Source organism: Strix aluco, chromosome 28, assembly GCF_031877795.1.
Source record: "Strix aluco isolate bStrAlu1 chromosome 28, bStrAlu1.hap1, whole genome shotgun sequence".
Classification (NCBI taxonomy): Eukaryota; Metazoa; Chordata; class Aves; order Strigiformes; family Strigidae; genus Strix; species Strix aluco.
This window is the reverse complement of record NC_133958.1, coordinates 2,413,762-2,441,721: the sequence shown is the minus strand read 5'-3', so window position 1 is coordinate 2,441,721 and position 27,960 is coordinate 2,413,762. Positions and strand designations below refer to the sequence as shown.

Below are 27,960 nucleotides of genomic sequence, written 5' to 3'. Positions count from 1 at the left end.
CCCATGTCACTGCACCCGTGTCCCCATGTCCATATCTCCTCACGCCACCGCCTCCCCACGTCCGTGTGTCCCCATGTCCATGTGTCCCTTTAGCACCGTGTCCCCGCTCCCCCACACTCCGCTCCTGACTCCGCTCTCCGCGCTTTGGCCCCGCTCCGCTCCGCTCCTCCTAAATCCGGTTTCCGCGCTTTCCGCCGCGCCGCGCCGCGCATGCGCCGGCCACGCCCCCGGCCACGCCCCCGGCGCATGCGCAGCGGGGCGGGCGGCGGGATGTGTCGCGGGAGGCGGTAGGGCCATGTCGCAGCGCGGGGGGGACCGTGATCGCGACCGGGAGCGCGATCGCGACCGGGAGCTGCAGTGGTCGGCGCGGAGGATGGGGACGTCGCTGCTGCTGCAGCTGTCGGTGCACGAGCGGGAGCTCGACCTCGTTTGCCTGGACCACAGCTACGCCAAACCCTGGAGCGCCCACCCCGACGCCAGCGCCGCTCGTCCCACCCGCATGCTCTTCCTCACACCGCGGCGACAGCCCGGCACCGCCCTGTGAGCCCGGGGCGGCGGCTGGGAGGGGGGACTGGGGGGCTGAGAGGCCCTGGGGGGGGGGGTCCTGTGGGGTTGAGGGGCCGGGGTGGGGAGTCCTGTGGAGGCCGGGCGTTCCTGAGGGGCCTGTGGGGGCTGGAGGGTTTCTGGGGGGGGGATCTGGGGGGCTGAGGGGGCTGGGGGGGTCCTGAGGGGCCTGTGGGGGCTGGAGGGGTTCTGGGGGGGGTTTGGAGGGGGGGCTGTGGGGCTGAGGGGGCTGTGGGGGTCCTGAGGGGCCTGTGGGGGCTGGAGGGGTTCTGGGGGGGGGATCTGGGGGGCTGAGGGGGCTGGGGGTCCTGAGGGACCTGTGGGGGCTGGAGGGGTTCTGGGGGGGGGGGGTTGGGGGGGGGATCTGTGGGGCTGAGGGGGCTGGGGGGGTCCTGAGGGACCTGTGGGGGTTGGAGAGGTTCTGGGGGGGGTTTGGAGGGGGGGCTGTGGGGCTGAGGGGGCTGTGAGGGTCCTGAGGAGCCTGTGGGGGTTGGAGGGGTTCTGGGGGGGGTTTTGGGGGGGCTGTGGGGCTGAGGGGGCTGTGGGGGTCCTGAGGGGCCTGTGGGGGTTGGAGGGGTTCTGGGGGGGGGTTTGGGGGGGGGCTGAGGGGGCTGTGGGGGTCCTGAGGGCCTGTGGGGGCTGGAGGGGTTCTGTGGGGCGTTTAGGGGGAGGGGCTGGGGGGGTCCTGAGGGGCCTGTGGCGACTGGAGGCGTTCTGGGAGGGAGTTGGGGGGAGTCTGTGGGCCTGAGGGGCCTGTGTGGGGGCTGGGGGGGTCCTGAGGGGTCTGTGGTGGCTGAGGTGTCTATGTGGGGGCTGGAGGGGTTCTGTGGGGGGATTGGGGGGGATCTGTGGCGCTGAGGGGGCTGGGGGGGTCCTGAGGGGCCTGTGGTGGCTGAGGGGTCTATGTGGGGGCTGGAGGGGTTTTAAGGGGGGGTCTGTGCGGCTGAGGGGCCTGTGTGGGGGCTGGGGGCATCCTGAGGGGTCTGTGGGCTGAGGGGTCTATGTGGGTGCTGGAGGGCTTCTGTGGGGGGATTGAGGGGTGTCTATGGGGCTCTGGAGCCTGTGTGGGGGCTGGGGGGGTCCTGAGGGGCCTGTGGGGGCTAGAGGAGTTCTGTGGGGCAGGTTGGGGGGAGTCTGTGGGGCTGAGGGGCCTGTGTGGGGCCTGGGGGTTCCTGAGGCATCTATGAGGGGGCTGGAAGAGAGGAAGAGTGAGGGGCCTGTGGGGGTTCTGTGGGGCAGGTGGGGGGGCTGCTTGGTGAGTCCTGAGGGGCCTATGTGTGGGCTGGGGGAGTGGGGGGGCCTGTGTGAGAGTCGGGGTGGTCCTGAGGGGTCTGTGGGGGGCTGGAGGGGTTCTGTGGGGCAGGTTGGGGGTGGGGGGGTGGGGTCTGTGGGGCTGAGGGACCTGTGGGGGGCTGGAAGAAGCTCTAAGGAGCCTGTGAGGGGAGAGGGGGGCGGCTGCAGGACTGGGGGAAGTCTTGTGGGGCTGGGGGGCCTGTGAGGGGAGAGTGTGGGTCTGGGGGAGCTGCAGTGGGATGAGGGGGGGTGCTTGGTGGGGCCTGTGAGGGAAAAGTGTGGGGCTGGTGTGGTGGGGGGAGAGCCTGGGCTGGGGAGACTAGAGCAGGCTTTGGGATCAGTGGGGGCTGTGGGGAGGTGTGGGGGCTGAGCTGGGGGTCTCAGCAGCTTGGGGATAGGCTCAGGGCTGGTTTCACGGCCTCGGTGTGGGGCGGGAAGGGGGGTTGTGGCCAGGCCCCAACGGTTTGGTTTAGGGTCAGGGTGTGGGGCTGGGTCTGGGGTCACGGGTGAGGGATGAGGATGCTCAGCATCGCAGCTCAGGCGCTTGGTCTTGGGGTTCAGGGGGGGCTGCCTGGGCTCAGACCGGGAATAACAAGATACCTGGTTATGAAGCTCAGCGGACGTTTCATTTTTAAAGCACGGCAGAGCCCAAGGTGAGCGATCCCTTTCTCTAAAGCATAATTATTCCTGACAGTGAAGCAGATATCCCCATCGATGTCGAGACGGTGACGCCCACGCCCGTGCCGCTCTATGACAACCAGAAGGCGCGCAGCGTGATGAACGAGTGCGAGCGCCACGTGATGTTCGCTCGCACGGATGCTGACGCCCCTCCGCCGCCGGACGACTGGGAGGAACACGTCAACAGGTAGCGCAGGGAGAGCAGAGAAAAGAAATCCAGGCACTAAACAGCTGCCCGTTGTGTGTTGTGGGTTTTTTTTTTTCGCGTGAAGGGATACGCAGTGATGTTCCCGAAGTGTGTAATGTTCAAAGAAAAGGAATTCTGGTGTCTAAATTCCTCGTCTGCCTGCTGGGAAAGCTGTTGGGTTTAATGGTAGAGGCTGGCCCAGCTGTTGAACCTCCCCTGCGCGCTTCCCGTGGAGCCATCTCCTCCGGTCGGGGGAGGCTGGGGCAGTGAGTTGTTAGATTACACGGAGATCCTCAATTCGACGATGTTCTGATGTCAAAAATGAAAAATGAGGCTATGCATAAATTCCACCCTATTAAAAACCCTCCCTGGAACTGGAGTCGAGCCAGTTTGCAGTCTTGACATTACAAGGAACGCTGGGGCTTTTTTTTTCTGGACAGTTTGTCTGAGAAACGTGGTGATAATCACCTATTTTAGCATAGATGATTTTGGTCTTATTTATTGCTTCTGCTGTTACTCTTGCCTTTCTGATACTTGGATGTTCACCAACGCACCCTAGTGACATTTAAAACTAGGTGTTATTTATTGAATCATCCTTTAACTTGAATTCTTAGTAGCAAAACTCACTTTGTCCATAACTGTAAATAAGATTTTGTAAATCTTGATGCCCAGCTGTGCTGCTGACTGCCTTTGGGAACAGGCGGCAGCTTGTAGGACCTGGATGTGTGTGTAACAGCCACCTGTCTTACCTCTCTGGTTGTCTCGACAGGACGGGTTGGACGATGGCCCAGAACAAGCTATTTAATAAGATTCACAAAGCGCTGCAGTCGGACAGGCTGGCTCGCTTGGCTAACGAAGGGGTAAGGTCTTCTACTCCCTATTTCACTTTCCCAGGGTCGCTGCCTCTGTGTTTCTATCCGTCCTTCCTAGCAAAGCCCAGTTGAGTCAAGATGAAAGTCTTGGCCTTTGCGTTGTGCAGTCTTAAGAAACAGGCAGCTCTGGGCTTCTTTGAGGCGTGATTTTGTCCTCGCTGTGAGGATGTTGGTCTTTGCTCGCTGCTAGAGGACTTTGGGCTGCCCAAGCCAATACTTCCCTGTGGCGTGGGATGCACATGTCATGCTTGTTTTTTCCCACAACTGTGTTTCTTTCCAATTTCCTGGTTTTTAGGCTTGCAACGAGCCGGTCCTGAGGAGGATAGCGGTGGACAAATGTGCCCGGAGGGTCCGCCAAGCTCTGGCTAGTGTGAACTGGGACACCAAACTGATCCAGTGGCTTCACACGACATTAGTGGAGACCCTCAGTTTGCCAGTGCTGGCTGCTTACTTGGATGCTCTGCAAACGCTTAAAGGAAAGGTGATAAAAGCAGTGGAGGACTTTTCTGCCAGTTGTAATATTCTCGCTATATAAAGCTCATTAAAGGAAACTGCTGGAGTCTTTCTCCTTTTTTCCTTGGAGTGGCTGGGATGATGTTTAAAAGCCCCTTGAAAAGGCTACGTGTGTTTTCTCAGTCCTTTCTGGCCTCTGGTTTCAGATCCCCACCCTGATCGACAGGATGCTGCTCTCCTCTACCACGAAGACGGGGGCAGCTGGTGCTGAGGCTCTGTCTCTGCTGCTGAAGAGGCCTTGGGACCCGGCCGTGGGTGTCCTGTCACATAACAAACCAGTGAGTGCCCCGTGGGGCTTGCAGGGAGCGAGAGCCTGGTCTTGCATCAGCTTTATTCTTCCCATTCTTCTGCTGTCCTCTTCCTTCTGCCTCTCTCTTGCTTCCTGGGCTCTCTTCCTCCTGCTTTAGTGACGGGGATTCCTTCTGTTGGACACGTTCCCCCTGTACTGTCCTGAGGCAGCTTTGGCTGGGGAAAATGTGATCTGTTAATGAGCTATGGCAGGATCCCTCCTGCTTCGTTGGGCAGGCCAGGCTGGGCAGGGAAGTTGCTTTCCCTTACACATCTCTTTGTTGACCTTTGTAGAGCAAATTGCCTGGTTCCCCCCTCATCCTGATTGCTTCCTCTGGACCCTCCAACTCCATGTTCCCCACTTCTCGACGGCACCGATTCTGGCAGTCGCAGCTTTCCTGCTTGGGAAAGGTTTGTATGGTTGGTTTTGAAAGGAGAGGAGTTCAGCCTAGCAGCTGTGCTAGGCTGCAGCTGCTGAGCTTGTTTTTATAAGCCTTCAGTGCAGCAAAATATTTGGTTTTGCTGAAAGCAGAGGCTGGCATCTGCCACCTGCAGTGTTTGACATTTGAGACACTGCACGGGGGATGAAGTTGCCCAAATCCAGTGTGTCGGGGGTCACTTGCCGACCAGTCATCCATCTTCAGCTCTTTAGATTGTATCGTTACTGGTTTTAAGGGTTGATGAGTGAGTCTTCTGGTAGGAAGAGGTTGGAGAAGGGAAACTATAGGTCACCTTAGTCCTCTGCCTGGCTGCAGAGCTGCTCACACACCTCCTAATTAATGTGGTAGATACACTGGGTGTATAGGAGCGAGGTGAGTCACAGAGGTTGTCTCTTTGGGGAATTCTCTGTTTCCTCTGGTTTTAGTAGCTAGAATTGAATCCTGGGGGAAAGAGGGAGAGAGAAAGCACAAGTGCATGCATAAGCCGGGTTCCAGTCGGTGCTAATTGTTGTCTGTACCTGTCGTCCCTGGTAATACCTTCGTTATTTCTCGCTCTTTCATTTCAAACCGCAGGTGATTCCCATCGCCACCCACCTGTTGAACAACGGCAGCGGGGTGGGAGTGTTGCAGTGCCTCGAGCACATGATCGGGGCGGTGAGGGGCAAAGTGGCCGAGGTGAGTAAGCGACGAGTGTTCTGGGGAGCCTCTGCTGCTCCCTTCAAACCGGGCACCTGAACCGCTCCAGTGCATCGTCCTGTTGGCTGTCCCTGTTCTCCATTCATGTATTTTTTTTTTTTTTCTTTTTTTCTCGTGTAGATTCACAACCACTTCTCTCACAAGCCCATCATCCTGATCGGGTGGAACACGGGTGCCTTGGTGGCCTGTCACGTAAGTACCCAGTTTTTTTGCATCCTCTCAGAGCCCACTTGACAGCTTCAGTTCAGAGTTAGATCTGAATTACTGTTGTGTTTAAGGCTCTGCTGGGGTTCTTCTTGTCCCTTTTCTCTTTCCAAGGCCTGGCTTTGAGACAGTCATCCTTTCTGGTTGGGGAGGCATAAGCAGTTTGAGTCATTCCATGTTTTTTTTCCCCACTCTTTTAATCAACAAAGCAGTGTCTAAATACAGAAGATATTTCTGTGCCCGGCAGGAGCCTGGCAAAGCTGCCTTTGCCCCCTCGATGCACTTGGCTGGTAGGATGGTGACTGTTGCTTTTCCTGCCCAGGTTTCAGTGATGGAGTTTGTCACTGCAGTTGTGTGCCTTGGATTCCCACTTCTCACCGTTGATGGCCCCAGAGGGGTAAGGACCGAAGGGAGATGGAGCTGGTTAAAGAACTGCACTTTTATTTTTTATTATCTCCCTAGATTAATAGAATTGGGCTTGAAAGTCCAGTGATAATTGGAAGATGTTTTGAGGATTGTCTGTGTGATTTTTATTTGGAGGAGTGACTGTTTTTATTTGCAGGCAGGATTGTTGCATTCATAGCAGGGTTCTTGATGCAGGAGCAGGTGTGAGAAGTCCTGTGTTCGCTTGTCTCTGCTGTGACATGGTTTTGCAGCTCCTTCCTGGGGTCTTACTTGCACTTGTTAGCTGTGTCATTAGCACCAGAGAGGACAACTCGGGTTGATTTCTATGGAGCCCAAATTGCTCCTTTATTAGCTGACCACTGGGTTGGGAATGATTACGGTTGTGCTAATGAGATGGCTAATTCTGAGGGTGGTGGAAATCTGTATAAAAGGCATTTACTGGAGGACAGTGCTGCTCTTGAGCAGAGTTTTCTTCAGGCCGTGGTGCAGCTGTGTAACTCCCGTCGGGGGCTCGCCCCAGGAAGCTTCACTGTTGGTGCTGTGTCAGCCTGATTCTGGGTTTGTGCGGCAAAAGCTTGGAAGGAGGAAGATGCAGTGAAAGAGGGTTTCTGAGGGGGAGGGCATCAGTCTCAGCTGTTAATGAGTAACAGCACTAAGTACTCATTCAGCTTCTGAGTCAGTCTTTCTCCTGAGATGTTTAAACAAACCACACGATTTATCCTTCTTTCAGGACGCAGTTGGTATGTACTGGGATTACCCGTAGAGCACTGTCTGCCGCTGTGGCACGTGCCTTCCCTTTTTGGAAATCCTCATCTAATTCAGGAAGGTGTTTGGCTCCAAAGAGTCCCTGTCCTGGATCAGTCCTCCCAGGTTACAGTTCCCCTTGCTCTTGCAGGATGTTGACGACCCCCTCCTGGAGATGAAGACCCCTGTCCTCTTCGTGATCGGTCAGAATTCCCTGCAGTGCAACATCGAAGCGATGGAGGATTTCCGGGAGAAAATACGAGCTGATAACAGCATGGTGGTGGTGGGAGGAGCAGATGACAATCTCAGGTAATGGTCTGCGAGGTAGATGCTCTCTTCCCCGAAATGCTGGGCAAGATCTCAGTGTGCTGAGTACAAAAAAAAAAACCAAAAAAACCAACCCAAATTTGGTACTGAAACTAGATGGGAACTGCATAAAAATACTCCATCGAGGTCAGCTTTGTTATTCAGACCTGGTATGTTGAATAGAGGGTTGGTTTTCTGTGGTAAATCTGCATCATTTCTCCCAGTGGTCAGTATCCAGGGTGCAGTGTGGTGTGACACTAGAGCAACTATTTGCTTTTTTGTGCCACCCCTGGCTCTGGGATACGTAGCTTTTGGAGGCTGTGCACAGAATTGGGGTAAGGGATGAGAATAGGGCCTTTTTCCTCGTCATCGAAGTTTGTCTCGACACTTCTGAGGGATGAATCTCGTCTTTCCAGTAGACGGTGCTCTTGAGTCGAGAGCTCACCCAGCTGGCTCTTGCCTGACTCTAACTGGGTAAGGCAGTGAGCTTGCTGTCGCTTGAATCTTGCTCTCAGGTGAATGGTGATCTGAGTGTGAAAGTGGAAAACCAAACGCGTTGACTTCTATCTGATTTTTTTTAATAGGATAAGCAAAGCCAAAAAGAAGTCAGAAGGCCTGACCCAGAGTATGGTGGACAGGTGCATCCAGGTAACCACAGAAATCTTCCTTTTACACCTCATATCTATAAAATATCTGTGCTGAAATGTATCGGTGATAACCTTACTGCCAGGATTGGCTGGATTGAAGTTAATCTGCCTCCCGACTGGGATTTTGAAGTGTCTCTCCTCCTGAAAGGAGGCAACCATGAGCATCCTGGTAGCACACCTTAAACAAAGAGCAGTTTTCTGAGTCTTCCAGCCTGGGGAAGCAAGCAATACTTTTGGGAGTGTTAGAGAAACCATTGTGTGTCTCTCCCAGGAATCAGTGGAGTATGAACCTTAATGAGAAAGCTAAGGTCTGTCTGTAAGGTTTTAGCGTTTCTTTTTGCAGCGTATTCAATCTAGAGAGCCTTATCAGTTTGTCCCTCTGGAAATCTTTCATTTGTTTTTTTTGTTTCAAGCTGTGAAGATCAGTTGTTTAGAGACCAGCACACCACTTAGTCAAACTATTTATTTCATCCTTCCTAGGATGAAATAGCTGACTTCTTGACTGGAGTCCTCACCCGAGCGGAGAGCCACTCAGGCTCCGATCCCCGTGACCTGGACGCTGAGAAGAAGAAGAAGCCACGTGACTCGACCAGGAGGGATCTCTCCTTTGACTTGCCAGAAAGAAGCAGCAGGCCCGCCTCGCCGGCAGCCAAAGTGCCCGCCTCACCTTCAGGCTCAGAGGTGGGGGCTCCCTCTGGGATACTTTGAGCAGGGGAAGGCTGACGTTGTGTAAAGAGATGCTTTTGTACCGCTGAAATGTGGCGAGAGATGTTGTTTGTGTTGGAGGAGGGAGGTGAGAGGATACGGAGGGACTAATGGCTTGTTGTGGGCCAATGAACCTTCAGAAAAAGATCTTCTCCAGCAAAAGGATGCCGGTGTGCTGCTACGCTCAGGTTTATGACTGCCTCTTAGGGAAATGTGGAGGTAAGAAGTGTTCTTTCTCTTTGAGCAGGACTTATCCAGCGTCTCCAGCAGCCCCACCTCAAGCCCCAAGACTAAAATGGCGGCTGTGTCGTCCATCCAGAAGCCCAGCCAGATGGGCACCACGCAGCTGCTGAAGAGGCAGGTGCAGAGGACAGACACTGTCCTGACACACAAACAGGCACAAGGTAATGCCCTGTAGCTTTCCCACCCTTTTCCCTCTTAGCATCTGGATTTTTGGTCTTTATTTGTCCCGATGTGTGTAGTTTTTTGTCTTCTGAGTCCTGTCTTGAATTCGAAGCTCCCCGTGGCAGCTTTCTTTACAGCTCGGTCCCCTGTCACTGTCATCCGAAGGCAGCAGCCTGTGGAGGTTGAAATTAGGTTGGAAATGGTGTTTTCACAGCTTGCTGCTGCTCAGGGTGGGCAGGATTTTCACTTGTTCTGGCTGACCAAATCGCCACGTAGCCATACTCTAATTCTTTTGCAAGTGTGAGCCTCTTGACTGATGTCTCATATCCGTGAAGGATGCTTGGGAGAGAGACTAAAGGTACTCAAGATGATTGAGGCTATTGAATTGTGACTGAAACAGTGGGGCTTGGGTAATTACAGAGTCATCTTGCATCAAATGACAGTGGAAAACTTGCTCTGGATTAGAAACCAGCTTGAGCTGTGGGGGTTTTTTGTCCTGTTAGATGTTGATTAAAAACCTTATGGTGCAGCTTCAGTCTGATTGTGAACGCTGTGAATGTAGGTAATGGCTTTGATGATGATCCCCTTCTGGCAAATATCAGTGGCACCTGGGGAATAGTTCTCCATCCTCCCTTCTCTCCTTATTTCTTTGCTCAAGACAGACCTGAACAGGCTTGTTGTTGTTTCCTATGACAGTGTGGCCCTTCACCTTCTCTAAAGTCTTTCTCTAACTCAGGGGTGGGCTTCAGGGAGAAGTTGAAGCTTGGATCTCCTGTAATTTCTCAGACCATGGACTAAAGAAATCTATTCCTTTGTTGTTGTAGTCGAGGGGGGATGTTCCTAGACAGCAAGCGGGAGGCAGGAGGAGGGTCTGTGGAGTGGGGTGTGTCGTGCCTGCTTTATTTTGTCAGGAGCGCTGCTGCAGCGTGGCTTCTGGCCTGCCTTTTGTGGCCGTAGCTGTTCAGGGATGTGCTGCTGGCTGACGTCTCCCAGCTGCTCTCAGCTTCTCGGTGCAACTGCTTGGTCAAGCTAGCCGTGCCTCTCGCAGCCGAGCCTGCTCCCAGTCCCTGGGCCCTGGACCTTTTCCCGATGGATGTGGGGCTGGAGGGGGCTCGCACTGTCGGGACGTGCTCTCTGTGAAAGCTGGGACGATGCCCCTTCTAGTGTTGGTTGTGCCACGCTGCCGTCCGGAGAGGAGCTCGCTGTGTCTCCGTTGTGCCCCGTGGCTGGATGAGTCGTGTCCGGAGCTCCCTGCTCGCTCCGAGTCTCTGTCTGTGGGTCGCAGTGGTGTCCCTGGAGTTCCCTGTCCCCCCTCCAGAGCCGGGCTGTGATACTGTAATTCTCTCTGATTCATTTCAGCTCAGTTCGCTGCTTTTCTGAAACAAAACATGCTGGTGAGGAAAGCTCTTCCTCCTGGCACCTCTTCATGTCTCTTTGGTGAGTATCTCCTCACTTCTCGCTGTCTCTCTCTCTGTCTCCCTCATTCTCTCTGTCTCTGTTACCTTCTTTCATCGTCTTCCTCTTCCCTTGCATTGGTTTGGGGATGTGGCCCCATGTGTCCCCTTGTCCCCCTGCTTTCTGCTTTCTCATCGCTGTATTTGGAGCTAAAGCAAATGGCCACTTGCTAGCTGAGAGCATTAACTGTCCCTGAGCTCTTCCCCTTTCCCTGCTCCGGTGGGTAAATACTGCTCGTCAAGCCATCTGGTCTGGCACCCCGTTTGCTCGGAGGGACTAAAACTTTGTGAACAGTGTGGTGACTTTTTGTGATTGTGAATTTAACCCTTCCCTGGGCTGGGGCTGAGAAGGGGACACAGACGCCAGCCTGAGTGTGTCGGTGGAGCCTCCCGAGCACACGGAGCGGCGAAGGCGCTGTCAGCGGGAGCAGAAACAAGGGGCTGCCAAGCGACTCGGAAGGGGCAGATGTAGACGTGTGGAACAGCGTTTCTTGGCCAGAGAGAGTTAGAGAAGAGCAGAGAGGTCGGGGGGAGGGGGATGGCTTTGGGAAGACGGTGATGTGGTGGGAGAGGGATGCTGTCTGGACCAGGAGACACGCGGAGGTGTCTTCAGTCCTGTGGTCTCTCGCGTTGGCTGCTGGAGCACACAGAGAGGTGGACCTCGTGTGTGTGGTGATCCGAGGGTTCAGGATCAAGGGGTGAGATCCATGGTGTATCTAGAGACACATTTTGCCGTCTCGAATGGCAGTGGCTGTGTGGATCGGGGACGAGAGGTTGAAATCCAAGGCTTTGGGCGGTTGCAGTGTTGTCACGTGAGCTGTCGGTGTCAGTTCTCTGTTCGGGTGACCCCAGCGTGCTGTGAGAGCACTGATGTGGGTGACAGCTGCCTCTCTGCAACACCCCGAATGCCGGTGCTTTTAACTCAACGAGGCAAGCGCTGGGTGCAGAGAAGCTGGTGGTATTTTGGCAAGCTGAGACTCCGAAGGTACAGGCTCCCTGCTTGCCCCGAACACACAGGAGATACAGTCCAAACGGCACGTATACAACCGTGGTGACAAACTCCTGGGGGAAGTATTGGCCCGAGAAGGTTGTTTTAAAGGTTTCTTTCCCTCTTGAGCCTTGTTTTGTGCTCTCCCCGTGCGATGAGGTTAGTCTGGGATCACACGTGGTGCCCCACACTTATCCAGAGTCCTCCCACCCAGCGTCTGCTGGGAAGAGAAACCACAGTGGATGTTACTCCGCTGGTGGGAGACGTGGAGAAGCTGGCACCAGCCTGGGCTGCCTTTCGATAGGATTAAAAGCTGATTAAGATCTCTGGGCTCCTTACTGCGTTGGCTTGGCTGCCTGAGCTGCGAGGTAGGAAGCTGGGGCGTGTGTGTTTGGGAGCGTTCGCTGTTGTTTTGGGGTCGGGGTGCTCCTCCCGCGTGCCCAGCCAGCCTTTTGTGGCCGCCCCTGCGAAGCAGGCTCCGCTCTCGTGCGGTGGGGACGCAGAGGGACGTTGGCTCACCGCTCACTGATGCTTCGAGGGGCAACTAACGCCTCTGCCTGTGCATGTGCCGTGTCACTGTCCTGCTTGGCTGGTGGCACTTGCTGGGGGCGTGGGGTGGCGGGGGGCTTTGGTGCCTGCAGTCTGTGCACGCCTCACGAGGTCTCTCTGGATGGTGATTTGCACCACGCATGTTTGTGGGGGGGGCGGTGGGAGGCACGGGAGCGTTGCACGAGTGTCACGAGTTGACATGCTGGAGCCACGAGGCCGGCTGTCAAGAGCAGCACGGCAAGCTTGGCGCTTGTCTCGGGGAGCAGAGCTGCCCCGAAATGCTTGGAGTCACCTGATGTTTTGGGATTTGGCTGCAGTCGTGGTCTACACCCTCAGTTCTGAGGTGTGCAGGTGGTGTGATACGCAGGGAGCGTATACATACATATATATATATATACACACACACACACACACGTATCTATCAACTTTATAGAATATATTCATATTTAGATATATATAAAAATTAGAATAAGCGTACATTTTGGCCACTAGGCTGCTGAATACATGGCTTAGATGCCCAGGATCATCTGTAAAGAGGGAGTTAGCTGGCAGTCCGCAGAAGCTCTTGGTGGAGAGGACTCTCCGTAGCTTTGAGCAAAGGCCTTTCCCCCTTGCTGCAGCTCGCGTTTCTGAGCACTGCCAGGCTGCAGACACCCCAATGGGAAGCAGATCCGTGCCCTCGTTTCAACCCGCTCCGCCGGCGTTTCAGGCTGGGGCCGGCCGAGCGTCCGCCAGCCGTGGGAGACGCGCGGAGAGCGGCTGGGCAGGATGTGGCACCTCGTGCCTCTGGGCTGCCCAGAGGCGCTTTGTCGTGGGTCCTCTGCTTTTTTGGGTAGCCCTGGCCCCAGCAAGCTTGTACTCTAGGCAGGATGAAACGGATGTGACGGGTCAAGGCTGTGGCAGCAAAACGAGTCGCTGGTGCGGAAGAGGAATCTCAGCTTCTGGTTTTTCTCCCCTGACACCGAGCAGTGTGGGGTGTGTGGGGGCTTGGCTTTGCTGCAGCACCTTTTATGCTCCCGGCTGCTTCGCTTAACGCCTCTAAGAAACCTGCACGCTTCGGTCCAGCGCCCGGAGGGCCAGTTAGGAGCTCTGGAAGGGATGTGCCGAGTGACAGGCATGCAAATACCTTTGCTGGTGTGTTGGAGGAGCAGGCGGGCTAAGCTCTGATCGCAGCGTTGGCAGCGTGCCTGCACCAGCTCCGCAAGTCTCTGCGCCCTCATCCCCTGGAAATTAGGGATATTGGAGGGGCCTTGATGCCAGGATTGATTATGCCACGCTTTGAAATGAAAAGGGTTTATGTGGAGATGTGTTACCGCTGTAGGCATCCGTTTTTCTTCGTTGCAGAGGCGAGAGAAACTTTATATGCCGTCCTGCCTTAGCTTTGAGTAGCTTAAACGAAGTCCTGACCCTAAGACAGCAGCTTAGGGCACGTGGAAGTCAGCGTAGGTGGTGAAAAGGAGAAGCGTGGGTTCCTGGTGCATGGGAGATGGGCAAGGCTGGCATGGAGGGAGCTGTGGAAGTGTGCATGGGCATGTGTCCCTTCTCCGCACCTTGGTGCGCGCAGTGGAGCAGCGCTGACCTCGAGGGATCGGCCGTCACTTTTCAAAAAGCTACTTCTGTGTCCCCTAGTTCCAGTCTCCTCAGAGCACTCGGAAGGGGCTGAGAAAGATGATGTGCGTATGCAGCTGAAGAGGCATCAGACCCCCAGCCCGACCCAGTGCACCAAATCCTCCAAACGAGCCAAAATCAAGGTGACCATTGTCTCCCACGGAGATGCTGCTGGCGTGGGGAACGGCGCACCCCTCACCACCCAGGCAGAAAGTGAGTTGCGATTGCGTAGCTGCTTTTTAACCAGAAAACGGGCTCGTGGCTGTGCCCAGACCCGCTCCTCTGGGCCACGGCGTGGGGAGGGGAGGGGAGCTGTGAATTTTTTTTTTTTAATTTTTTTTTTTTTGTTTGGAGGAGTTAGCCGCAGAAAACAGACGGAGGCTCAAGGTGCGAGTGACTTGGGGATAGCTGGGGAAGCGTGGGGGCTGACAGCACGTAGGAGCTTGGCAGGAGCCTCTGTTTTCCGTAGCAGTTGGGATCGCACGCTCCAGCGAAACGCTCGACCGCAGCCTTGTGAGCTGCGAGGTGAATTTTTACACCTTCAAGGCCTCAAGCTGCTGCTGGAGGCAGGACACGGGTGTCCTGGCAGACCCCTTGCTCCAAGTAGATTCACGTGCATCTCCGGTTCCGCTGCCCGCTCCTGCGACTCCTGGGCGAAGCTCTTGCCTGGAACGTGCTCCCGCTTGGGGGACGATGGCGATATCCTCCCTCTGGAAGACCTTCGTGCTTTCAAACTTCATGATTCAGCCGAGTGCCTCGCTCTGCTGATCCCTTCTGGGCCTGAAGTCTGGCACAACGTGCGCTTGATAAATGTATAAAAAATTCCAGCTCCTCTCCTGCCTCTGCGGCTGGGAAAAACCCACCGTGACACGCGTTGCAGAGGTCCCTGCGGTCCACGAAGAGACGATGTGCTCGGTCTTCTTCCCCTTGAGCCTTTGCAAGGGAGGCCAAAAGCTTTGGCTGCTGTCACCCTCGTACCTGAAGGATGTTGCCTTGTCGCTGGCCGTGCCGGTGTATACGTCTTCCTCGCGTCAGTGCAGAGCCCCAGATATGTAAAGCAGTCGCATTAGGTGGATGCAGTGCAGGACTGAAAGGTCAGCGTCTCCATTCTGATAGGAAATCAGAGGTTTTCAAAGCTGAGAGATAATTCTGCTCCTTTGGAAGCATCTCTCGGTAAATTTAGCAATTTTTTTGAACTGTGAAAATGAGCTAATAAATATACATCTTTCTTTAAGGTTCAGTCTATCTTCTGGGAGCTCTGAAAATCTCCGGTTTCTGGAATCTTTTATTTTTTTAATTTTCCAAACTTTACTTCTTTTCACAGAAAGGAAATGAATTGCAGAAGTAAACATGAACCAAAACAAGAATTCCCTCTTACCGGGTGTGAGCAGGAGGAATGCGCAGGAGAAACACAGTTGTATCCCAAAACGCCGCAATAAACAAATATTGTGACTCGTCGCATCCCTGTGTATTTTGTAAAGTCTCTCTAAAGAACGCTCACAAAATCGATGGCTAGCGACCAGCCAGATCCGAACTAATGGGTTGAGGAGGTAGACCTGTGCCGTGATGGACTAGGAGAAGGGGATTAGTGGAGATGTAATGTTTAGGAGACAGATTTGTGTTTGGTGGTGAGGGCCTGAGATTTCACTGCTTACAGATTTTTGAAGCTGATTCCTTCCACCTCGTCTTGTCGTAACGCTTCCACAATGGCAGTTTTCTGGTTTTTATTCGTGACTCTGCTCTGTTTGATACTCCCCATCTCCCGTAGCGCGGTGGCTGGAGCGTGTGTTTATGGCTGCAGCAGAGGTTTCCTTCAGAAGATGCTTTGTGAGCGGGACGAGCCCGCGGCCTGCAGCGCCGTGCCCGTGGGTAGCTGTGTGAGAGAGGGGGAATCCCTAAAGTCTCGTGGAGGAGAGAGAATGAGGTTTCTCCTTTTTTTTTCTTTTGCAGTTGTCGCTGGAAAGCCGGTCCCCATGGCTGTCGGCCAGTCTGTGTCGGGCGCAAAGGAGCTGTCAGGGCTGCTCACCACCCCCAAGTGAGTGCGACTTCGGTTTTTATAAGCTGTGGGTCTTTTTGACAGGCTGCTGACGGGAAGCGCCACGACAGGGCGCGTGTGGAGCTTCCTCGTATCTTGCTTACAACTGGAATTATCCAAAGCGCAGGAGACTCTTAGGCTCCTGAAAACTGTTTGTCAGCTGGCAGAGTCTGAGAATGGCAGAGGTAGAAGGTATTGTGGCTGTTGGGCTGTATCTGGTTTCCCAAGTCCAAGTTTGCTTATCTCTGTCTTTTGAATGACTCTGGTGTTTTTGCCAGAAATTCAATGTTGTCTTTAATCCTTCCCTTCATTCCCTCTGACAGTCAAGCATTCTTTTTCCAAAGCTAGGGGAAAGAAGCCTCAATATCTGCTCACGAAGTTCATTAACTGGCCGTAGGGATTTCTGCTGGGGAATGAATCCGATGTTGACATCTCACATCACTCTTTTCCCCTTTAATTCAAAACAAGATTTGGAGAACTGGACTCTGATGTGGCAGGGGAGTGGAAGAAGAGCTATTTTCAAGTAGCAAGTAGGTTTTAAAGGGGAAATGTGTCGCTGCAAGGTAGATTGCTTTTGTGTAGTAGTGACACAGCCCTTGCAGCACCTAGGTAGGCACGCACACAATAACAAGCTCCCTTCCAATGTGGAAATACACAGATTTTGCCCTAGGTGCTCCTTGTTCTAGCTGCCGCAGCGGATGCAAGGAAACTTCTCTTTGCTTTGGGTTTTTGTAGCTCGTCAACTCCCTGCTTCGGCCTTTCAGGAGTCCTGCCATCTCGCTTTGCCCCGTGTAGTTTATCGCTAAGCGGAGTCTTTCTCTTCTGCTCTCTCCGTAGGCTGAGTTCAGCAGCAGAAGCCTCCTGCACGAGTCCTGCCCCGTCTGCCGGGCTCCCCAGCAGCACGGCGCCCAGCGCGTTCCATGCCCTGCAGAGCCGGCTGGTGGCCAGCAGCACCCACTGCCTGCAGGCCCAGCCAGCCAGTACCCTCCAAGGTACCTGCCTCTCTCCATGTCTCTTGTGAATGTAAAAGGTAAACCAGGTTCAAAATCCTTTGGTGGATCCTCTTTCTTGCACTCCCTGGTTGCTTTGGGTTTGGCCAAGGCAGCATTTGCTATTGCAGAGCCTGCAGAGATCCAGCGGGATGCTGTAAAGCGAGGCTGGAGGTGCAGTAGGTGACCTGTTAATTGTGTCATTTGTATGTAACGATGCCTTGAGACACCAAAACCGACCTTCTCTTGCCTCCCGGGTTTGTAGCTGCAGCAGTGAGAGGTGTTGTGCTGCGTGTGTAGAGCGGCTGGGAGGATCCCTGCCGACCTCAAGGCAGGCTGCTGGGGACGCTGCTCTTTAAAGAACAGTTTTACAGACACCTGCTGTATGACAGACCTGGAATTTCATGGTGGTGAATCCTCCAAGCCTTTTTTTTTTTTTTTTTTTTTTTTAGGAGCAGCATCTGCCAGCAGCCTGCTGCAAGGGCTGAGCTTCAGCCTACAGGACATCGGGACTAAGTCATCGGCCCTTCCGGCCAGCGTGGCTGCTGCTGGGTCGCCTGTGCAGGTACGGAGCCCGCAGACATCAACGATCCCTCTCTGGAGGGAAGCTCTGTGGAGGACAAAGTGGTAGGAGTCAGAGGGAACCTAGATAGGCCATGTTTGCTCCAGAACCAGAAGAGATGAGGCATGGTAGGTGTGAACTGCAGCTGAAGTGACGTGTCCAAGCCTTGGTGGTGTGCCGGGGGGCCAGGAGTTCCTGTAAGTGGCATGAGGTCTAGAAAACAGGGCTGTGGGAAGTTGTTTCTAGGTGGCCACCTAGAAAATACTGAGAAGCAGTTGGAGAATGGACAGGGCTGGGAGGGGATCAGTGATCTTCCCCCTCATTCTTCTGGGAGAACACCGGCCTGTGACCTCTCAGGCGACATTCCCCATCCCTGCGATTTGAGGTGACCTCGTTCAGAACGGGTGGCTACGTTAGAAGCGGAGCCACAGTTCCTCCCGGTCATGCTTTCAAGTTGAAATGAGTATGTGCAGACTGGAAGGGACAAGTTCACTTGCATTTAAACCTGCTCGTGGCCGTCAGATTGAAGTGTGGAAACTCTGACCTCTAAAGTGTGTGGAGGGAGAGGCCGTGCCATCCCAGCATCCCCTTTCCTTCCAGGTACTCAGTGCTTCTGCTTCTCCTTCCAGACCTCAACTGTGAAGACGCCTGCGCCTATCCAGAACCTGAGTGCCATCACCACGGGCACTGGCACAATTGTCCGCACCATCCCGGTTGCCACCTCCTTGTCTCTGGGAGCCTCAGCGAGCGGGAAGCCCACGGCCATTCACCAACTGCTGACAAATGGGGGACTGGCGAAGCTGGCCAGCAGCCTCCCTGGCTTGGCTCAGATCTCCAACCAGGCCGCAGGTGAGGGAGAAGGGGGACAGGCACGCAATGCAGACACCTGGAGCACCCCCACCACCCCGAGACTGCCGTTTCCAAAGCTTTGAGCCATAGCCGTGACAGCTGTGTGCACTAGCAATTTCCGAGCGGCTCCCTCAGAATAGGAGGAGGCTTCTGATGCACCCCTCTGGTTGGGGGAACGCGGCCTCCACAATCCCCAGGTCTCAGCGACATCTCGCTTGCGTGTTTTCTAGGCTTGAAGGCCCCGACGACCATAACTGTGACACTGCGTGGGCAGCCCAGCCGTGTGACCACACTTAGCCAGGCTGCCATGGGGACTGTCCAGCCCCAGCTCGAGGAACAGCCGATGCAGACGCAGGCACCTCAGGTAATTTTTGGCATTTTCTCTGTAGAGAAAGTGTCCGCTGCTGCTCTTCTGAGCTTTTTCTGACCATCGTAGTCAGGGGCAGCTATAGCTGTCCTGGGGAGAGCGTTCTTGGTCACACCTCTTGGGTGTGATGAGCTTTGTTGCTGCACAAAAAGGGGCCTCCCAAGGTGGTGGTTAAGAAAATCCAGGTGATCTTCGTGTCTGTTAGTGGCAGGGCTGATTGTCTCGATACCACGCTGGTACTGCACCGAGGGAATCTCCGGCTAGACCTCGAAAGCTGACATCAGCATGGGAATTGTTACTGAAGCTCGAGGTTTTCTTGGCAGCAACAGCTTTTGGTGGGAGGAGGAAAGCTGCTTGTAGAGCGTCTATCCCCTGCCTGTTCAGGGAGAGTGGGTTGGCCGTGCTGTCTGGAGCCGTATTCCTCTTGAAACTGCTGCTTCTGACTATTAGATGCCCTGATGTGAGGCTGGGCCCTGTGATCTTTGGGATACTGTTTCCTTCTGCAGGTCCCCAGCTCCGGCTCTTTCTTGCTGCCATGCTGTTGAAACCCATTTATGAAGGGCTGAGTGTGTGCTCCAGGGCTGTATCTGTTCGATACAGATCTCCTTTTGGAGGTGGATCACTGACAGTAGGAAAAGCTCTTGCTATTTGGACTCTCAATGAGTGCCAGGTTCTATCTCAAGGATCCTGGCTGCCTTCCCACTTCCTAGGTTAAGCCTTGGTGCGGTTGAATTGAAAGCACAAGGTGCCAAGTTGGAGAGTTTTGGGGTTTTTTTTTCATTGTGAATATAGTGGTCTTGGGTACTGTAACATGAACCCCTCAACCCTAAATCCTGGAGGGAGCCAAAGGGGTGAATTTACTGCAGGTGTATCCTTGGGCTCTGTCCTAAACCACTGTCAATTTTAAGCTGGATCCATAAAAGTGAGGGTGGAAGGGTTGGCTCTGACTCCCTGCCCAGCCTGGCTGGGATGTGCCATCAGCAAGGCTGACCTGAGCTCCAATGGCTTCCCCGTGGTCCCCTCTCTGGTGCTCTGCGGCACTTGGGTCTCTCGTAGGTGCTTTCCTGGACACGGGGATGGAGGAGAAGACAGGCAGCCTGGGGCTGGGAGCTGCCTCGTGGGGCTGAAGGAGGCATTGCAGGAGAGGGGCTGCTGCTTGCCTGAGCGTATACTGAGGGGTGTAACTGTAGTGATTTGAGATGGGCATTTGCAGGGAGAAAGTAGTTCAAAAAACAAGTCAACGAGCTCCCAGAATGATAAATGCTGTAGTTTGGGCAGTTGGATGGGTGTGGAGTGTCCAGTGGGGGATCAAGCTCCAGTTCTCAAAACCAACAAGCTGCCACTGAAGGCTGAGGACACCAAGATTGCTCCAGATTGGCAGGGCTTCTTTTTTTTGGTTGGGTTTTTTTTGTTGTTGTTTTTCTTTTGGGGGGGGGGGGTGTGGGTTGTTTTGTTTTGTTTTCTCTTGCATGTGATGTTTCTCCTTTTGCTAGCACTAACACAGGTCCTGGGCAGGTAAGCTGGTGCAGGAGAGGCAGCGCAATCGTTGTAGATGAAGCCGTGTAGTTTGGTCCCTGCTGCTGGGGTGGCTCGACTTGTGGGCAGCGTTGTGGAGGCGGGGAGAGTGCTCCTACTCCTTGCTGCTGTCTGCAGAAGCTTGAGGTTGCTTGAAGCCCTCAGATACATTTAGGGAGGCATTATCCTAAGGGTGAAGCCTTTGGGTGGAAGTTGGGTAAATATTAGCAGCCATAAATCCTTAATTTGTCCTGTGCTGCTTTAGAGTTGGCACAGCATCTACCATGGCCAGCGGTTTCCACACAGGGTTTGCTGCTGGTTAAAGCTCAGATTTGGGAGCATCCATGTCTTTCCTCCCTTGACTTTTCTGTGTTTCTTTCAGTCACTTCACTAGCACGACAAAGCCTGTGAGCGTTGGCAGAGCTGAGCTTAGAGTAGAGCTCGGAAACACAGAGCTAGTGACACTCAGTGCAGATCCCACCTAAGCAGCGGGTGAGTCGCTTTCATAGGTCTGAAACTCTTCATCCGTGTTGGAGGCAGTTTTTGTGCTCTTCAAAGGCCATTAGATAAACCATCAGAACTGATATGCTTTCCTTTATGTCCTTTGAGAGACCCTAAATATCCAGCAGAACAGTAACTCCACGGTGTAACGAAGCTCGGTCCAGATCAATTCCGGGGGTAACGGGTTTGTGTTCGGGTTAATGTTTTAAGGTGGTGGCACTTGGAACTGGATATTGGATCCTACGCTGTGACTTGTACCTACAATGCTGAGCTTGTGTGTTCAAAGTAGGGCTTAATTGTGTGGCTGGCTGCGAGAGCTGCTTCAAAAGCAAACTGAAAGCTGGCTTTTACAGGAAATGGAATGAGCTGTGTGTTTTTGTAACTAATTATAGCCCTTGACATCAGCTCTGTGTGTACCTTTAGCACACAGGATTACGTAATCGAGCAGGGCTTCCTGTAAAAGAGCAAATTTACAAAAGGCTTTGGGGGATAACGCTGAGGGCTTAAACTCTTGTGTTTTCAGCAGTAGCCAAAGCTGTTGTCGGTTGGGTTCCCTTTGAAATTCCAGCTGACGGCTCCACTGTGCCTGTGCAGGAAGCGTGAAGCCCACGCATCGGCTGCACACTGTGATTTTAAACTCTGGGGGCTGGGGCGATGCCTGTGTGTAGCAGCTGAGATGCAGTTTGAGTGGGTAACTCTTTTCCTTCCACCGTGGGCATTTAACGGGAGGCAGAAGACTGAGGAATCTCCTTGGGGAGTTTGGTGCAAATCCTTTCTGGGAGTAGCAGAGTAAGAAGAAGCAAGAGTGTTTGGGTGGCTTTAAACTGAAAATACGAGAAAGCTTCACCTTCTCTTTTCAAGAAACTGCTCCATGGTGGTTTGAATGTTGCTTTTTGTACAGGTTCTCCCCGCAGCGTGGTTATATGCTGATAGTAGCTCCATAAAGCGTGGAGTGATGCTGATGTTTTCTGCTTAGTGGCACATGGATTTACGCAGCGATGACTGGAGCTACAAGCTGAGGTCGTGGTTTGAGCTTTGGGCGAGGGTCTGTCCCTCAGATGGCTGACATGAGCCCTTGCTGCTGCCCAGAGCTGGCTGCTGGTGGTGGATGTGCCGTGAGCAGGCAGCAAACACCTTTCTCATCCTGAAGTCTGACCCTTTTGTCTCCTGTGGACAGAAATATTAGTTATAGCTAACGAAGCACCAGTTTTGGGCCCCTCACTCCAAAAAGGCCCTTGAATGACTCGAGCGTGTCCAGAGAAGGGCAACGGAGCTGGTGCAGGGTCTGGAGCACAGGTCTGATGGGGAGCAGCTGAGGGAACTGGGGGGGTTTAGTCTGGAGAAGAGGAGGCTGAGGGGAGACCTCCTGGCCCTCTCCAACTCCCTGAAAGGAGGGTGCAGAGAGGGGGGAGGAGTCTCTTGAGCCAAGGAACCAGCGCCAGGACAAGAGGGAATGGCCTCAAGCTGCGCCAGGGCAGGGTCAGACTGGCTCTTAGGAAGGATTTCTTTGCAGAAGGGGCTGTTGGGCGTTGGAATGGGCTGCCCAGGGCAGGGGGGGAGTCCCCATCCCTGGAGGGGTTGAAGAGTCGGGTTGAGCCAGCGCTGAGGGATCTGGTGGAGTTGGGAACGGTCAGGGTGAGGTTCATGGTTGGGCTGGAGGAGCTTCAAGGGCTTTTCCAACTGGGATGATTCTGGGATTCTGTAAATTGCTGCCCAAGGCATGGAAGAGCAGGCTGCGACCTGTGCGGGCATCAGGTAGGGAGAGCTCAGACTTGAGCTTAAGCGACGCTTGTCGGTGGAAGAAAGTGGGTGAGTTGGCTCAGAGGAATCTGGCCGAAGCGGTGGGTGTCTGGAAAAGCTGCTTTGGAGCCTGACTGATGTCAGCTCAGGGCTGGGCAGGAGAGCACAGGAGCGCACGCAGCCGGCGCTCTGCAGTATCAGATCAGAGATGCACCTGGACAGAGTTCAGGCAAGTGAAGCGGACCCAGAGGTGTTTGAAGAACCCCTCAAATGGGGGAATTTTGAGGCATTTCACTGAAGTTTGTCAGCGCTCTCCAAGGCGTGCTGCCGTCCGCCTTAGGATACAAATCCAAACTCCCCAGTTGTCCCAGTATTGGAGGTCTGGTGGACACTGGTGCTGTGTAACCAGCTGGCTCTTGTCAGAGGGGCTTGTGTGCCTTCATCAGGCGAGAGGGAAGCTCTGCTGATGCAGAGGTGTGCGCTGCTCCAGTTTTTGCTGGGCTCTCACCAGCAATAGCGCGTCATTCTCGCAAGCGGGTCTGCACGATGTGGGAATCGTTCTTGAGCTCCTGGCTGTCGCTTTGCTCTTGTGCAGAGGAAACCAGAGCAGGACTGGTTTCCCTGACTGAGATGGCGATAGAGCCATCCCCTTCCACTCCAGAAAAAGGCGACGAGGTTGTGCCCATCTCAGCCCAGGCACCGACAGTGGTGTCGGTGCTGCAGATGACACCATCACGCTCTTACAATACTCTGCGAATTTTCCGTCGGCACGCAGTTTTCCTTGAGCTTGGTAACGACTGGTCGGAGCGAGGGCAAGGCTAGAAGAAGCAAGGAGAGGGCGTGCTCTGATATATTTTTTTTTAGGTGAGGGCTCGCACAGGTCCTGAGGAACAGTTGCAGCCCCCAGCAGCGGGGCATTTCCAGTAGCTCTCCGTTACTTTAACCCTTCCAGGCTCCAGACGGTGCTGTTGGGAACCTGGCCGCCCCAGCTACCGGCACCGCCTCTCCTGGCAAGCTGCTGGCTCAGATGGATCTCAGCAAAGCCCAGGCTGGCGCAGAGATGGCTCCCGCCGACCCCGCGGCACACCTGACCGCCGCCGCGGCAGCACCCGTAGGTGAGGCGCATGGCAGTCGTGGGGCGCGGGCAGCCGGCCTGGGGACCAGAGCGGAGGCCGGGTCGGAGCCATGCCGCCGGGTGACGTGTGCGGAGTCCCTCTGGGGATTAGCTGCCTGAATGCTGCTTATTTTTAAGCCTGTTGCTTTTTTTTTTTTATTATTTTTTTTTCTTTTCGTCCTCCCTCTTAAGTTAGGTTCCCCCACAGTTTCCTCGCACAAGGAGTTTTGGCTCAATGCGGCCGGTTTTTGAGCAGTTGACGAAGAGCGGGGTGTTAAACTTGGGCCCAAACACCCAAGGGATAATCTGCAATTTGTGTTTAGGGCCTCCATCACATGCTTGTAGCACTAAGCCCTCTCCCTGCTGCCCATGTTTATTTACCTTGCCTGGGGAGAGCAGACCCATCCAATTACAGCTAAATAAATATTGCAGAGCCACTACCCAGCCAGGAGCCTCAGATTTAAAAAAAAAAAAAAAAAAAACCCAGAATCAACACAAAGCAGTGATGCTGTCTGTTGCATTCTCAGAGGCTTCTGTACCCAAGAGCCCGCTGCCAGCCGAGCCAGCAGCTCCGTTTTCCTCGGTCCAGCTGATTTCCAGGCAAGTGGCAGGGTGAGGAGGTCACTCAGGCCAGATCTGGTGGATGAAGTTCAGTGTTCGAGGGCAGACGAGGCAGCTCTGCAGTGTCTGACCACGCGGTCAGCTTTCCTTGCAGGCCTTAAACCCAGCTAACCCACCTCCGCAGACCCTCAAGCTCGGCTCATCTCCCTCAGGACTCAAGAGGGAGGTGCGGAAACACTGTGCTTGAGTTGTCTTCCGTGTGTTTTCTCTTGTCCCTTTTGTCACTTGTCATAGCTAGTGGGTGAAGTTAGATCTGTGGAGAATTTCGCCTGCTTTCGCTGGTGGCGCAGGTCGGTTTTGCGTGCGGGAGGACCAGTTTGCAGGAAAGCTGCTGGAGCAGCAGGGTGGGCCGGCGTGTTAGCGCTGGAAGTTTTCCAGACTCTTTCCGTTGCGTGGCGCGGTCGTTGCCGATGTCTAACCGCATCGTTGCGTGTCCCTGAGGTGGCTGGAGTCGCCTGTTTCCCCGGTGGGGCCGGTGGTCCCATCCTGGTCAGACGGCCGGCTGTCAGCCCTCGCTCCGTGCCCTCCCTGCTCGAGGCCCTTCATTTCGGAGTGGTCCGTGCCGCGCTGGCGGTGGCCGTGACACGCCGTCGTCGCTGATGAGCGCGGGGGACGCCGTGGTGCGTCTTTTGATGTCCCTGTACCGGTGAGACGCGGCGCTGCGGGGCCGAGCGTGCCGCTCCTCGGTGCGGGCTGCAGAGGGACGGAGCAAGTCACAGCCCTGGGCAGCCGCAGGGGCCAACCATGGGCCACTTGGGTTGGGGTCTTTCTGGCCAGTGTTGTCTCTAACCAGCAGCGGGTCTCCAGGCTTTTTCCCCATCCCTGGAGCACGTCTGAGCCCAGTGATTAGATTGAAGCAGTTGAAGGAGCTGGGACTGTTCAGTGTGAGGAGGAGAAGGGGAGGGGAGACCTCATCACTCTCTGCAGCTCCCTGAAAGGACGTTGTGGAGAGGTTGGTGCTGGTCTCTGCTCCCAGGGAATTAGTGACAGAACAAGAGGGAACGGCTTTAAACTGCAACAGGGGAGGTTCAGACTGGACAGGAGGGAAAAATGTTTCCCCGCCAGAGTGGTCAGAGAGTGGAATAGGCTGCCCAGGGAGGGGGTGGAGTCCCCACCCCTGGGGGTGTTTAAGGGCCGTTTGGATGAGCTGTGGGGGGATGTGGGGTAGGGGAGAACTGTGTAGAGTCGGGCTGAGGGTTGGACTCGATGATCCCGAGGGTCTTCTCCAACCTAAATGATTCTGGGATTTCAGTGAAGTCTCTCTCCCCTCTATTGCTCTCTGGGCTGTGGCTACTGTAGATGCAGCTGGGGAGCCAACTCAGATGGGGTAGCCACCACGATGCAACCTCTGCCGTTGCCTTAGAGCACAGAGGGCTTTGTTTCACAAAGCCTAAAGGATTTTAGCTGCTCCTGGGGTGGGATGGAGCTGGAGATGCCAGAGACAAGCAAGAGCTTGCCTCGAGCTGGGCTGCCGAGAGCAGCGTGAGCTCAGTGTGGTAGGATGGGGCAAGACGGACCATTGCTTGGGTAAGGAAGAACCAGGACATCCTGTCCCAACGGGAGGGGACTTTTTGTGGGAGAAAATCAGACGCTGAAGGGAGAGAGGGACTTCCTTGGGGGATCTGAGCGGTCTAGGAGGGGAGCGATGCTGCCAGTGCCAGAGTTTGGCTGTTGCAGTTTCCTTGCCCAGGCTGTGACAGCACTGGGGTTTGTTTGGGGGGCCCCGTGCCAGAGAGTGGACAAAGCCAGATCTTTCTATTCAGTCTGAAAGCCTGTGACTCCTGGGATTAGCTCTATCCCAGCCGAAACCAGGACACCACGGCAGCCTGGGGCAGGCACCGTGTCCCCACGACCACTGACCACGCTCTTCCCTTCTCCGCAGTGACCACCACCAGCCCCATGAAGACGCTCTACGTCATGTCGGATGCCAAGCTCTCCGCGCTTACCAAATCTGTGATGGGTGAGACTACCTCTGTCCCCCTCAAACTACCGGGCATCCAGCCTTCCTCCTCCTCCTCACCCGCCAGCTCTCCCACTGGCGCCGTCACCTTTGCCACCTCCCCCTTGGCCAGCACCCCCAGCCCTCCCAGCAGCCTGGTACACTCCAAGGTGGGACCTGTCCTGCAAACTGCTTCCAAGACGGTCATCCTGACCTCGACGCTGGCCACGGTGAAGGGCGATGGACCCCTGGGACACATCGGGGAGAAGGTCAGCCTGACCAAGAGCGCCGCGGCCCTCGGCCACGCTCTGGGGGCAGTGGAGACCTTGGGGAGGGTTCCCTCCATGGTGGACGACGGCAGCACCATCATCCACGCCAGGGAGACTCTGGCCAACAGACACTTGCTGCCCCAGGGTGTGCTGCCCGGAGGGGCCGGCACCACGCTCATCACGCTGGGCAGCAGCTTGGCAAGTTCCTCCATCATCGCCACGGCGGGGCCCACGCTCAGCCAGAAGCCGTAGGGACCCCTGGGACCCCTCCCCGGGCACTTTGTGAGGGCTGAGCTTGGCTGCGGGGTGGGAGAGGAGCAGCACAGGGGGGCTGGTTCAGGCTGGAGCAAACTGGGAGGGATGTTTTTCTGGGTTTTGTTGCTGTTTAATAAAACTTTTTGTTGTTCTTTACTGACTTCATTGCACATGTCCCTTCCAAAAGCAGCTTTGGTTGCAGCCCAGCCCTTGACCGATTTTGTCGAGGGATGATTTCCCTTGTGTGGAGGGACAAAGCAGCTTTGTGCAGGCAGGGAAGGATTCATGCTGTGCAGCAACCAGGGCAGCTCCTCCTGCCTGTACCTCTGCTGCTACCTCCCTCCTCTGGGTAGAAGTTTCAACTGATTCCTCTAACTATTAAAAATATTAACTATAAAAAAGGCCATTGAATGACTCGAGCGTGTCCAGAGAAGGGCAACGGAGCTGGTGCAGGGTCTGGAGCACAGGTCTGATGGGGAGCGGCTGAGGGAACTGGGGGGGTTTAGTGTGGAGAAGAGGAGGCTGAGGGGAGACCTCCTGGCCCTCTGCAACTCCCTGAAAGGAGGGTGCAGAGAGGGGGGATGAGTCTCTTGAGCCAAGGACCCAGCGCCAGGCCAAGAGGGAATGGCCTCAAGCTGCGCCAGGGCAGGGTCAGACTGGCTCTTAGGAAGGATTTCTTTGCAGAAGGGGCTGTTGGGCGTTGGAATGGGCTGCCCAGGGCAGGGGGGGAGTCCCCATCCCTGGAGGGGTTGAAGAGTCGGGTTGAGCCAGCGCTGAGGGATCTGGTGGAGTTGGGAACGGTCAGGGTGAGGTTCATGGTTGGGCTGGAGGAGCTTCAAGGGCTTTTCCAATCGAGGTGATTCTGTGATTCTATTAGGAATATTCATACATGCTGAAAAAAACTTAACTTTCATCTGCCCTGAACCTTTCTGGTTTTGTTTGCGTGGCTGCCCAGGCAGCTTGTGCTTGAAATGAGGGAAGCAGCAGAAGGGGTGCCACAAAGGTGCTGAGCCACAGAACTGGTGCTGAGAGGAGGAGGTGAAGATGAGTTCGGCACCGTCGAGGGTGGTTTGCCAGGGCTCAGGACAAGTGTCACCCCCCCCCCCCGTTGTTGTCACTGGGCTTTGGGGGGATCTTTTTGTGGTTATCGGGGATAATCCCCCCGCTCTGTAGGTCTCCATCCCGTGCTGCAGCCGTGCTGAGCCCCACCCTCGCTTCCCCGGAGGGACGTGATGCGACATTTACCCGCTGAGATGCTTTCGGGGAGCGCGACTCTTGGCAGGGGGAGACCCGTGGTGCCGGGGTGGCCCCGTGCTCCCCCCGAGGGCTGGCATGTTTCCGAAATCTCCGCTCACTTCCTCATCCTGCCAGCTCGTGAGAAGATCCCATTTTTGGCTCAGCTTGGCCGGGACAGCGCACACCACAGCAGCAGCAGCGTGTTTGTTACGGGGAGCCTGAAAACGGAGCAGGAAAATCATAATTTTCCCCTTTGATGGCTGTACTTGCTCGCTGTGAGAACGGGGAGGTGCCGCGAGTCCCTTCCCACCCCTCCTGGGCCGTACACACGCCGCTCCAGATGCCATCTGGCTTTTTGGGACTGTCCCACTTTGCCTTCGTAGCCTCTCACACACCGGACTTCGCGCCGCCGCGATGGTGAG

At 55.0% G+C, this 27,960-nt stretch overlaps 1 protein-coding gene across 5 annotated transcripts; it reads left to right on the top strand.

Moving 5' to 3' along the window:
• Positions 1–253: 253 nt before the first annotated feature.
• Positions 254–26,462, top strand: KANSL3 (KAT8 regulatory NSL complex subunit 3). 5 transcript variants are annotated; one of them, XM_074808207.1, is made up of 22 exons: positions 254–540; positions 2,552–2,722; positions 3,492–3,582; positions 3,890–4,075; positions 4,254–4,385; positions 4,690–4,806; positions 5,409–5,510; positions 5,652–5,723; positions 6,058–6,132; positions 7,036–7,193; positions 7,775–7,838; positions 8,318–8,518; positions 8,790–8,946; positions 10,307–10,384; positions 13,568–13,759; positions 15,497–15,581; positions 16,419–16,573; positions 17,023–17,135; positions 17,762–17,981; positions 18,212–18,345; positions 23,057–23,219; positions 25,722–26,462. In XM_074808207.1, exons 1-22 carry the CDS (start codon positions 296–298, stop codon positions 26,297–26,299), a joined length of 3,489 nt encoding a protein of 1,162 aa, XP_074664308.1. In that variant the 5' UTR covers positions 254–295; the 3' UTR covers positions 26,300–26,462. The 5 variants fall into 5 exon arrangements, with proteins under 5 accessions (XP_074664308.1, XP_074664309.1, XP_074664310.1 ...); XM_074808208.1 differs by lacking the exon at positions 10,307–10,384; XM_074808209.1 differs by lacking the exon at positions 13,568–13,759.
• The last annotated feature ends 1,498 nt before the right edge of the window (positions 26,463–27,960 follow it).

Excerpts from the sequence above, each read along its gene's own strand:
- KANSL3 (XM_074808207.1), top strand. The coding sequence starts at position 296 with ATGTCGCAGCGCGGGGGGGACCGTGATCGCGACCGGGAGCGCGATCGC. Across the intron at positions 6,133-7,035 it reads CCGTTGATGGCCCCAGAGGG|GATGTTGACGACCCCCTCCT; the intron begins GTAAGGACCGAA and ends TTGCTCTTGCAG. Across the intron at positions 8,947-10,306 it reads GACACACAAACAGGCACAAG|CTCAGTTCGCTGCTTTTCTG; the intron begins GTAATGCCCTGT and ends GATTCATTTCAG.